At 32.1% G+C, this 12,972-nt stretch overlaps 1 protein-coding gene across 1 annotated transcript in view; it reads left to right on the forward strand.

Moving 5' to 3' along the window:
- LOC111389903 (tobamovirus multiplication protein 2A-like) overlaps positions 1 to 6,416 on the forward strand; it is a 15,249-nt gene extending 8,833 nt beyond the window's left edge. Inside the window, exons 7-8 of the mRNA XM_023014887.1 lie at positions 4,968 to 5,105; positions 6,282 to 6,416. Of these exons, the coding sequence (XP_022870655.1) occupies positions 4,968 to 5,105; positions 6,282 to 6,416 (273 nt within the window). The remainder of the gene's footprint in view (positions 1 to 4,967; positions 5,106 to 6,281) is intronic.
- The last annotated feature ends 6,556 nt before the right edge of the window (positions 6,417 to 12,972 follow it).

Consider the following 12,972-nt stretch of genomic DNA (forward strand, 5'->3'; position numbering starts at 1 on the left):
TGTTACGGAATATATTCAAATTATCAAATTTCAAGATAATGGTGAATGGTGATTCTTTTGTTAAGATTTGTGCAATTTGTGGACACGCTAGAGGTTTTGGAACTGGTTAATACATTAGATGATGAGATGTCCCCACTAGAAGCAGCCCAAATAATATATTCACAGGTACATATACAAATTCCAAGTCATTGAATATTTCATTTCATTTGTTGCTTTTTCGTTGATTTCACGTTAACATATTTAGTTCCGCAAAACTCTTATAAATGAAAACACTGATTGCTTACTAGTTACTACGATTTAGGGGCCCAAAATTTGAAGTTCGCCTCAGGCCTTGCAGTACACAGGTACGGCACTGAATATAAATATATATGGATTTATCTTTTATTAAAAAAAAAAAGTTAAGAATACAATAGACATTTTCAAGGGTGGACACGGGCAGTAGCACGGTGAAGCCTGTCTGTGATCCGCCCTTGTGACCAGAAGTTGTGTGGCATAAATTTTCTGCAATTCAAATCGGTCGACATGCGTGCATCTGTAACACTATTTGTACAGCCTAGTAGGTCACACACTTTGATATGAGGTGCATTTAAGTCATTCACCTTGAATTTGATTCAATCAGATCATTCAACTTTGATTTGCTTACCGATTTAGCGACTCATCTTCAACATTTGGCAACTCACTCACTCAACATCTACTTGCTTGTAGATTTAGTCATTTTGTCCACCATTTCAGTTTAACTAACGGAATATACGGAACTCAGCATTAAAAATAATGAACGTCTCATATGTAAATTGTTCTTTTATCTTATATGATTTTTGTTCTAAGGGAAATAATTGAAGATGTGCTATGTGCATTAATGTTGTATGACCTGAAATTCTAAGGGAAATAATTGAAGATGTGCTATGTGCATTAATGTTGTATGACCTGAACATATGTATTAGTGTCATGTAATATTAGTTAAAATGATGAGTGATTCACAGATCAGATTTGCAAGCAAATTGAAGTTTGGTGCTGTGTTTCCACCAAATTAAAAAATGAATGAGCATCGACAACAAATGCAATTACCCTTTGACAATAGATGTAAGAACATAAGATTGTAACACCTAACTCCTCCTTGGTTTCAAACAAAACGAGATTTCTAAGTGGAGTTTATATGTTCCATGATATTCTGGGTTGATAATTACATTTGATGCAAATCACTGTGACCCCGTTTGATGGTGATTAGAATATGATTTTTAGTAAATTCTGATAAAAGTTGATGAAATGTATGGCTGAAAAATTGAAAGTCCAATGAAATATGTGGTTAAAATTAATTGTTGATTTCGATTTAAGTTAAAATTTAGATTTTAATCCCTACCAAATAGGGAATCAACAAAGGGAAACTAGTAAATGCCGAACTAGTTTACTATCAGCCTGTTCGATAGTATTTTTACGCCATCTTTTAAAGTTCATAATGAGGAGGTTCAATAGAAAAACAATCATTCTAGTGTGTGAGAAATTTTTTGACACCCTAGTTGACATATTGTCACAATAGAGGTGGGTGTGAGGCTTTTTTTGCATTTTTTATTCACACGTGTCCCACACATATATGAGAATAGTTCATTCAAGGTGTTAAAATTTTTCTGACAATTGACTTAATTCATAGAAAAAATCCGTGACCTAACCATCAATTCAGTTCAAGTATCTTTATTAGATTAGCCTACGATCAATTCGGGAAAAATCTATTGGATTTTCTTAAAAAAATAAAAAAAATAAAAAAAAATACCGTAGACCTAACTCATTAACTCGGCAAGTCATCTCTAATTTAAAATTTTCAAATTTAATTTAAGATTTTAATAATCTTATACCAAGTTAGGCTTTAGTTTTTACATTTTTGATTTGCTAATTGATTTTTTAACGAGGTTTTTTATTTTTTATTTTTAACTCTTATGTTGAAAATCTCTCGCGTCCTTGAGTTTTGGAGTAAAGATACGAAAAATGAAAATAAAAATAAAAATGTTTGATTAATTTAGTGTAAGACAAATACCATTGCCTATGTTTGGATTTCATGAGAAATTACTTAAAATCTCCTTAAAGTGTAAAAGGTGGCGAGTTTCCTGAAATGGGTTGATAATGACTAATGAGCGTGTAATAGTTGTGACTATGTGATTAAAATTAAAGTTTAAAATATATCTTTTAAAAAAGCCCAGACATAAATATTATACAATAAAAAATATTTTTTATTACATTTGATAAGAGTTGATCTACCAATTCAATCACGAGACAGTTAAATCATTGGCCTAATGACAACTCTTCATCTGAGTCAGTGCTCTAGTCGATGATATTACATATATTAGTACTAAGTACAAGTGTATGTGACAGTAGGATGAGTACTATATTATTCAAAAATAATTCTATTGATACACTCAAAGGTGTATCGAATTGTTTACCCCCTCTCACATGCACGTGGGACGGGAGTGAATAAAAAAAAAATCCCAAAATGTGATTCTCACTCCTCTATTGTGAGTAGTCATAAGGGATTAGGTAAAAAAAAAAAAATTCGATACATGTAACATGGTTCATTATTCAATACATAAAAATGTATTAAAACTTTATTGATACTATGACGGTAACTTTACTACCACATATATTTTGTCAAGTACAAACTGGGTTGAATAACATTATTCGATTTGGCTTGTGGAGGACATTATAGTTATTGGCCAGACAATCATGCACACAATCGCATTTTGTCGATCAAAGAACTTTTTTGGATCTTGTTTCTATGTTATTATCACATATATCTTTGTGTCAACAAGTCGATCTATCTATATTGTTCTTCCTTCAAAAAAATTCATGAATAGAACACAATTTTAATAATAAAAAACACGAAACACAAATTTTATCTCGTTATTTATGAGGGATATTTAGATGCATTGATTAGAAAAACTCCACAACTTGTATATATCTATAATATATTAAAATATCATATCAAGCGAGAATAATTTTTTAGACGATTTTAACCCCTTCAATTCAATTATTTCAATATACCTTACTTTTCGTTTTTTGATATGTAATAAATACAATATAATTATTGTCATTTATGAAATTTGTGTTTTTAATTCTCAATTAATTAACATTCACATTAACCTAGATTTAATGAATTTTCACTTGATAAAATATTGAATTATATGAATCTAGAGTTATTATAGATGAATTTATTCATATTCGTGTATATAGAAATTTTAATGGGTGTTTAAATTTATGTATTCTTTTAATTCGTCCTAAACTTATCAAATCCTCCAATAAATTGGTACCAAATATTACTTATAAAGTATTCTAGAATAACGTGCAATGCACGTTCAACTTTGCCTATTTTTAATAATAATAAAAAACCAAATAATAATATACCCTACCCTAACTTTTAAAGTAATACAAAAACCCTAATTTAGCGACAAACATTACCTCGTTAACCAAAAAAAAAAAAATCTCATACCGACATAGAAGTCCTAATAAATAAACAAATAATTACTTCCACCAGAATAAATAAAAAGGAGACCGTTTTGATAGCCTCAACAATAATTTTTGGCCTAAAAACGTCCCACTGAAATTTGGGCTCAAAGTTGACCCATTAAACCATTTTTTCCAACAATAACGTTTCTCTCAGCTCTCAGCTTAGTTTGTTGTTGTTGTTGTTGGGACAAAATTAACACATGAGTGTTGTTCAAAGGCTCGTTTCTCGTGAAATTTTGCTTTTTTTAATTCAATTTCGACGTAGTTAACTAGATCAAAGTATCCGATTGCATCACTTTGTTAATTATTGAGCAACTTTGCACCTTCTTTGTAGATATAGAGATTTCAAAAGCTAGTGAATAGGGAGCGAATGAGATCGCTTTGGCTTCTTGTTATCATGACTATCTAGAGTGAGATCGTTTTGGTTGCTGTGTTGGTATATGTTGTCTTTTCACAAGGTAGGTACGTTGCTTATATATTATTCTCCAACTCATGAATGAGGTGACAAGACATAGTAGTAACAAAAAAGACGTATATATCACTTCCATTCATGAATTGAAATTGCTCAATCAAGGTAACATTGGAAAAAACGACGTTCTTGTTCGACCTCAACAATATGTTGGGTCACTTGTCACAATGAAATGTGACTAGTTTATGACTCCAAATCACAAGTTCATTACAAGAGTTTGATCAACTTTTGTTCTTTCTCAATCATTTCTTCTGTACCATTCTTCCATTTGGTAAAAGACAGATTCTAAGTTTCTTTTCACTTGGCATACATCTATTTCAAGTTAATGTAGAGTTGTAACATCGAAAAGTGTATCCGTGACGGTTCAATTCGATTCCAATTCAACTTGCACAAAATCAAGGATTTATAAGGGTCTTGGTTTCAATTAGAATATGACATTGTTTGTGTTTCAATTCTTATTAGTTTGGTTTAAATTAAGGTGGGTCATGATGCAGCGCAAGTGTCACGAATTCAATAATGTCTTAACCTAAATCTGTTGAGTTCGACGAATATTATTTAAAAAAAAAAAACTGTTACTTTATACGGAGTTCTATAATTTGCTTAATCACCACACTCTCATACTCATTGTTGCACGACGAACCAGCTTTTATTTTGTTTACTTCCATTTTGTTTCGACTTAAAAGATTTGAAACCCCAATCAACATAAGTCAATGCCTATATAATGGCTAGTGAAGGGGAGAGAGCAGAGAAGAGATGGGACGATGATTGTAGTCAATCGAGTGATGGCACAAAATGAGTGTTTTTTAAGCATAATCAGCAAGTTACTTGTTTGATCTAGGACAATAGATATTATAAGCTGCATAACTATCGGAGGTTCCATTTTCATATGGTTAACAAGTTCATCGATGAAATGTCAATAGACGATAACTAGCTAATGCTATTTTCATTAGTCATAATGCATCTGATTGAGTTTTCTCTGTTCTAATTTATTTCTGCTCTTATGCAGCAGTATGGTCTTGATACATCGGAATTCACATACAATCCATCTGCGTCTAATAGGCACCTGCAAGATGCTACACAATCTTCTGAGGAAAAGAGCCGTTGCATCATAATCCCCGTTTTGGAAAGTATCCGATTGCATCACTTTGTTAATTATTGAGCAACTTTGCACCTTCTTTGTAGATATAGAGATTTCAAAAGCTAGTGAATAGGGAGCGAATGAGATCGCTTTGGCTTCTTGTTATCATGACTATCTAGAGTGAGATCGTTTTGGTTGCTGTGTTGGTATATGTTGTCTTTTCACAAGGTAGGTACGTTGCTTATATATTATTCTCCAACTCATGAATGAGGTGACAAGACATAGTAGTAACAAAAAAGACGTATATATCACTTCCATTCATGAATTGAAATTGCTCAATCAAGGTAACATTGGAAAAAACGACGTTCTTGTTCGACCTCAACAATATGTTGGGTCACTTGTCACAATGAAATGTGACTAGTTTATGACTCCAAATCACAAGTTCATTACAAGAGTTTGATCAACTTTTGTTCTTTCTCAATCATTTCTTCTGTACCATTCTTCCATTTGGTAAAAGACAGATTCTAAGTTTCTTTTCACTTGGCATACATCTATTTCAAGTTAATGTAGAGTTGTAACATCGAAAAGTGTATCCGTGACGGTTCAATTCGATTCCAATTCAACTTGCACAAAATCAAGGATTTATAAGGGTCTTGGTTTCAATTAGAATATGACATTGTTTGTGTTTCAATTCTTATTAGTTTGGTTTAAATTAAGGTGGGTCATGATGCAGCGCAAGTGTCACGAATTCAATAATGTCTTAACCTAAATCTGTTGAGTTCGACGAATATTATTTAAAAAAAAAAAACTGTTACTTTATACGGAGTTCTATAATTTGCTTAATCACCACACTCTCATACTCATTGTTGCACGACGAACCAGCTTTTATTTTGTTTACTTCCATTTTGTTTCGACTTAAAAGATTTGAAACCCCAATCAACATAAGTCAATGCCTATATAATGGCTAGTGAAGGGGAGAGAGCAGAGAAGAGATGGGACGATGATTGTAGTCAATCGAGTGATGGCACAAAATGAGTGTTTTTTAAGCATAATCAGCAAGTTACTTGTTTGATCTAGGACAATAGATATTATAAGCTGCATAACTATCGGAGGTTCCATTTTCATATGGTTAACAAGTTCATCGATGAAATGTCAATAGACGATAACTAGCTAATGCTATTTTCATTAGTCATAATGCATCTGATTGAGTTTTCTCTGTTCTAATTTATTTCTGCTCTTATGCAGCAGTATGGTCTTGATACATCGGAATTCACATACAATCCATCTGCGTCTAATAGGCACCTGCAAGATGCTACACAATCTTCTGAGGAAAAGAGCCGTTGCATCATAATCCCCGTTTTGGTTCTGCACAAATTCTGATGGCTTGTTTATAGATCAATACTGATATTAGTTCACTAGTGTGAAGATTTCAGTAACGTTAGAGACTTTATTCCAGTGAGTTTGTGTACAAAAGAAGAATGTCTCAGGAGCTTATTACTTTCTTTTCTATAGAGTGAAAATGAGCAGCGCGGGAAAGCCAAATCAGACAGAGAGGAAAAAGAATAAAATCAAAACACAGATCTGACCTTTCCTCCATGCACAGGGCCGGACCTGATGGGAGGCCCAAGTGGCCTGCGCCTCAGGCCCAGATTTTTAAGGGGCCCAATTTTTATTTTTATTTTTTTCCCCTCTCTCAGGAAATAAGAACTTCCAGCCAGTCCGAGAAATCAAAATCTAGGGTGCGAACCCAACTCTAGACATCTCTCGACTCTCATTCTCACAATCTCACTCTCTCTTCAATGCAGAAGCCAATAAATTTCAGCCCCTTTCTGCAGCTTCTTCCATGTCGCAGTCGCAGTTGCTAGTCGGAATCGTATAGACACCTAAGGTCACTATTGTTTTATTTTTGAAATATAAAATTTAAACTAATGTTTAGTGGCAATTATTGAGATTAACTCCTCGACTCCATTCTGTAACTTTCTTGATTTGCCATGAATAATGTTAAGAAGAAAGTTAACCTTGTACAAACACTGACACTGCGGTGTCTAAAACCCTCATACTATTAGCTAGAGAATAAGGGATTGAAATGTGTGTATGGTCTGAACTTGAATCCGATGATTGGGCTGGGTTTTGAAGATATTGCACTGATATTGCCAAGGTCAATTTATTGGCTATCATCTCAAGTTTTGTCATAAATTACTGAATTTTGATTTTGCTGTTTCTGTAGTTTTGTTTATTGTTAAAATACACATTCACATTATTTGGGGTTGAGCTTATATTGGGGGTGTCATTTGAAGTTATGTTTTTAAACCAGATCTGAAATAATTTCGATTTTATGTTAATTTGGATTAATTTGCTCTATTGTTATAGTTCCATTTGAGGTACATCGCTGAATTGAGATTTTATTCAACAGAAATTTACTTTACACGTATACTTTTGGAATTTTTTACTGGTTTTTAGTAAGTTATTTTGGTTGATAACTTGAAACCAAATTCATCGGCGTAATGTAGGNTACCAGAAATTTTTTGACACCCTAATTGACACACACACAATAGGGGTGCATGAAGGGCATTTTTTTGCATTTTTTATTCACATGGGTTCCACGCACATGTGAGAATAGGTCATCCAATGTGTCAAAATTTTTCTGGCAACTTGACTTAATTCATAGAAAAAACCCGTGACCTAACCATCAATTCAATTCAAGTATCTTTATTAAATTAGACTGTGATCAATTGGGTAAAAAAATCGAAAAATCTATTGGATTTTCATTCAAAAAATTAAAATACCGTCGACCTATCTCATTAACTCGGCAACTCATCTCTAATTTAAAATTTTCAAATTTTATTTAAGATTTTAATAATCTTAAACCAAGTTAGGCTTTAGTTTTTACATTTTTGATTTGCTAATTGATATCTTAACGTGGTTTTTTGGAGATTTTTTTTTTTAATACTTATCTTGAAAATCTCTCGTGTCCTTGAGTTTTGGAGTAAAGATAGGAAAAATAAATATAAAAATAAAAATGTATGATTAATTTAGTGTAAGACAAATTTGGATTTCATGAGAAAATACTTAAAATCTCCTTAAAAGTGTAAAAGGTAGTGTTTCATGAAATGGGTTAATAATGAGCGTGTAATAGTTGTGACTATGTTATTAAAATTAAGGATTAAAATATATCTTTTAATAAAGCCCAAACATAGATATTATACAATAAAAAATATTTTTTATTACATTTGATAAGAGCTGATCTACCATTCAATCACCAGACTTGCAGTTAAATCATTGGCCTACTGACACCTCTTCATCAGAGTCAGTGCTCTAGTCGATGATTTTCCATATATTAGTACAAAGCAATAGTACAAAAAAAAAAACAAAAAAAAAGAAAGAAAGAAAGTTGAACCCCAATCTTAAATGTCTCTCATCGCTCAGCCCATGAAGTATCGTGAGAGAGGTTAATCGCGAGATGTGCCACAGCAGGCCAAAGAACAAGAGCTGCTTGTACATTGGTGCCCACAAATAGTTTCAATCCATATTTTAGGAATCGAACCCTCATACTGTGGCTGTTAGCAAAGTTGAGTATATCTCACCCTTATTCTTTGCACTACTGAAATATGCCCTGAGGGGTTGTACTAAGCAATAGTATATGTGACGGTAGGATGAGTACTATATTATTCAATAATAATTCTATTGGTACACTCAAAGGTGTACCGAATTGTTTACCCCCTCTCACATGTACGTGGGATCGGAGTGAATAAAAAAAAATCCCAAAATGTGGTTCTCACCCCCCTATTGTGAATAGTCGGTAAGGGATTAAGTAAAAAAATTCGATACATGTAACATGGTTCATTATTCTTAATACATAAAAATACATTAAAACTTTATTGATACTGTGACAATAACTTCACTGCCACATATATTGCGTCAAGTACAAATGGGGTTGAATAACATTATTCGATTTGGCTTGTGGAGGACACTATAGTTATTGGCCGGACAATCATGCGCACAATCGCATTTTGTTGATCAAAGAATTTTTTTGGGTCATGTTTCTATGTTATTATCACATTTTGTAAAAATGAAAATGGGTGGAATAGTGTTTTTGAAAAATGAATGGTTAAAAAAGAAGGAAAAGATTTCGATTTACGTGTAATATTATTTTATGAAAGATTGTGTGATTGCAAATATGAGAGAGAAAAATGAAATGTAATAAAATGGAAATTAATAGAGGTCAAACGGGGGCTTAGATGCATTGATTAGAAAAACTCCACAACTTTTATATATTTTAATAAAAAACAACCAAATAATAATATACCCTATCCTAACGTTTAAAGTAATACAAAAACCCTAATTTAGCGACAAACATTACCTTGTATCAAATAAAACACATGCCGACACAAAAGTCCTAATAAATAAACAAATAATTAATTCGACCAGAATAAATAAAAAGGAGACCGTTTTGATAGCCTCAACAATAATATTTGGCCTAAAAACTAGTGGGTTCAAGGGCTAAGCCATCGGTTATCTCATTGGGTCATTTTACTTGAATCCCAACATTTCTCTCAGTTCTCTGCACAGTTTGTTGTTGGGATTGAGTTAGCACATGAGTGATGTCCAAAGGCTCGTTTATCATGAAATTGTGATTCTTTTAAAAATTCAATTTCAACATTGTTAACTGGATTAAAGTATCCTATTGCATCACTTACTAGCATTTCTCTCAGCTCTTAGCTAAGTTTGTTGTTATTGTTGTTGTTGGGACAGAATTAGCACGAGTATTGTTCAAAGGCTCATTTCTCGTGAAATTTTGATTCTTTAATTCAATTGCGACAGGTTAACTAGATCAAAATATCCGATTGCATCACTTCGTTAATTATTGACTGAATTTGCCCCTTCTTTGTAGATATAGAGATTTCAAAAGCTAGTGAGTAGGGAGTGAATGAGATCGCTTTGGCTTCTTGTTATTATGACTATCTAGAGTGAGATCGTTTTGATTGCTTCGTTGGTATATGTTGTCATTTCACAAGGTAGGTACGTTGCTTATATATTATTATCTAACTCATGAATGAGGTGACGAGACATAGTAGTAACAAAAAAGACGTATATATCACTTCCATTCATGAACTGAAATTGCTCAATCAAGGTAACATTGGAAAAAAATGACATTCTTGTTCGACCCCAACAATATGTTGGGTCACTTGTCACAATGAAATGTGACTATTTGATGACTCCAAATCACACGTTCATTATAAGAGTTTGATCAACTTTTGTTCTTTCTCAATCATTTCTTCTGTACCACTCTTCCATTTGGTAAACGACAGATTCTAAGTTTCTTTCCACTTGGCATACATCTATTTCTAGTGAATGTAGAGTTGTAACATCGAAAAGTGTATCTATGACGGTTCAATTCGAATCGCACAAAATCAAGGATATATAAGGGTCTTGGTTTCAATTAGAATATGACGTTTGTGTTTCAATTCTTATTAGTTTGGTTAAAATTAAGGTGGGTCATGATGCAGCGCAAGTGTCAAGAATTCAATAATGTCTTAACCTAAATTTGTCGAGTTCGACGAATATCGAATATTATAAAAAAAATTAAAGGAAAATAACAAATCTTTATTGACTCTACTAAAAAAATTTAGAAAAATAAATGTTAATAAAATTCTCTTGCTAATCTTAAATGGAAGACTAAGAAAAGTTCCCATTGATGGCGTAAATGAAAATTTGGCCTAAATAACAGTAGGTCCAAGGGCTTCAGGCCATGCTCAAAGGCTTATTTCAGCATGAAAATGTGAAATTATTAGTTCAATTTTCAACACGATTATTCTGTAAAGCTATTGGCCAATTGCATTAGATCATTTCTAATTGAATACTTTCTAATAAGTGATTTAATATTTGTCTTCTTAGTGAACCATGCAGTTTTATATAAAAATTGCGAGATTTTCGATTTTGAGGTTCCTTCCACATACTTATGTCCTGGTTTGATATCAATGAAAATTAGATTTTTGATTAAATATATGGTTAAAAAATGTATAAAAACTGTGAGTTTAATAAAATATATAAATGAAAGTGAATTTAAAAAAAAAATAAAATTGAATTCTAGAAAATGGAGGCAAGAAAGAGACTACCCTCGATGTAACTCACACGTCTTTGTTGCTATTGTATAATTAGTTGCAGTTGCAAAATCATAATTCTATTCTTAGATAAATAGCTTTTTTAAGTCAACTCTAGAACCGTCCTTAATCATGAAACTTTACAGATTATAATTACAATAAAGCTGAGTGTACATGCTTCATTTTACAGATATCTTACGGGCCCACTCACATGAGGTAGGCCTCACCTCATTAAAAAAATAGCCCCAAATATAATTTCTAGAAACAATATTTATTTAAACATAATTATTTCACTCGTAAAAGACAAGGTTGTTTAACAAAACTTAGCCATGTTTAAAGGCCATTATTTAAATAAAAAAAAAAGATTTTGAATAGTGATTATTTATTAGAGTATGTGCAATTAAAAAGTAAGAAGAATTTTGGATTTACGTATAAAATATTTTATTGTGTAAATGTGTGAGAGAAAAATGAATATAAAAATTAAAGAATTTTATTTTAAAAGAAGACAAACATAGGGTTCATAATCAATTAGTGTGAACGGCAAAAACAGTAACAAAGTCATACTAAATACTCTTTCTAAAACTAGATTGATAGAGTCAAATTAATGTCATTATCACAAAAATAACTAATAAAAAAATTACAAAAATTCCGGACCACAAGGTTCCTTGGCATTAACAAACTTTGTTTTACCTTCCTTCCTCCTTGTTGAAATCTAGACCGTTCGTCTACCATTATTCAATGAAATTAAATTTTGGAGTAGTGAATTTTTGGATAATATATGGTAAAAATACGTAAAAAAAAATTAGGGTTTACTTGTAAAATATTTTTTCTTGAGAATGTATATATATTTGAAAATGAGTTTGAAAAATAAAAATAAAAATGAGAAAGTAATGATAGATTACTCTAAAATGTCATCATTCTTAATTTCTCATTTGAAACACATTTTGAAAAACGAAATTCTTTTGAGAACTTTAAAATATGTTTCCAATATATTTCCACGTTTTAATAAAACCAGAAATTTTTGATCAAATATTCGAAGACTTTAGTTAAGAATTGCACGTCGTTGTGGGTTTTGCCGAAGGCTTCAACTGAAAATTGACCCCTCCAGAGTTTTAATTAATTAAAATATAACTTAGAAACCATTAGGAAGAATTTATAAATATATACAAATAAAATGATGAATAAATTGATAGCACGCGTGGCTCCATTCAATTGTGTAGTTAAATATGAAATTCAATAATTTCTAAGTGATTTATGAATTTTGCCAATCGAAAGCTTAATTGTAACATTGAACCTTTGTACTATATTAAATTTAAAAATAAAATAAAAAATTTTGTGTTTCAATTGAAGTTAAATAGTTTTTCTAGAGCTAGAAGCTTATGTGGCCCTGGCAATATAGCATGATAGCCTTATATATATATATATATATATATTTTAATGACGAGGTAATTCGCAGCCGTTATCCTTAAGGTGCACATTGGGTAAACTCTCGGATTGACGTAATAGCTTGTAAATCACGCTAACCAGGTAAATCGCATTAGGTAAGCCCGGTGTGACAAGTTCGATTGAGAAAGTGTTGATAGAGAAAATCGAACTCGTGATCAAAGGCCTCCGCGCTCACCTACTCCATCAACTCGACCACTCCATGAGGGGCATGATAACCTTATATTTAGCTCCGTGTATAGTGGCGTACGTGGTCCCAAATCTTGATCCTCCGCGTCATCATGCTCTAATTCAGTCCACACACCTATATTATGAATTTATGCACACGTCTCCCTCTTTTCCAATGTCCACTGTATCGTTTTAGCGCTAACGTATATAATTTTGTTTATACT

Source organism: Olea europaea, unplaced genomic scaffold (assembly GCF_002742605.1).
Source record: "Olea europaea var. sylvestris unplaced genomic scaffold, O_europaea_v1 scaffold630, whole genome shotgun sequence".
NCBI classification, from domain to species: Eukaryota; Viridiplantae; Streptophyta; class Magnoliopsida; order Lamiales; family Oleaceae; genus Olea; species Olea europaea.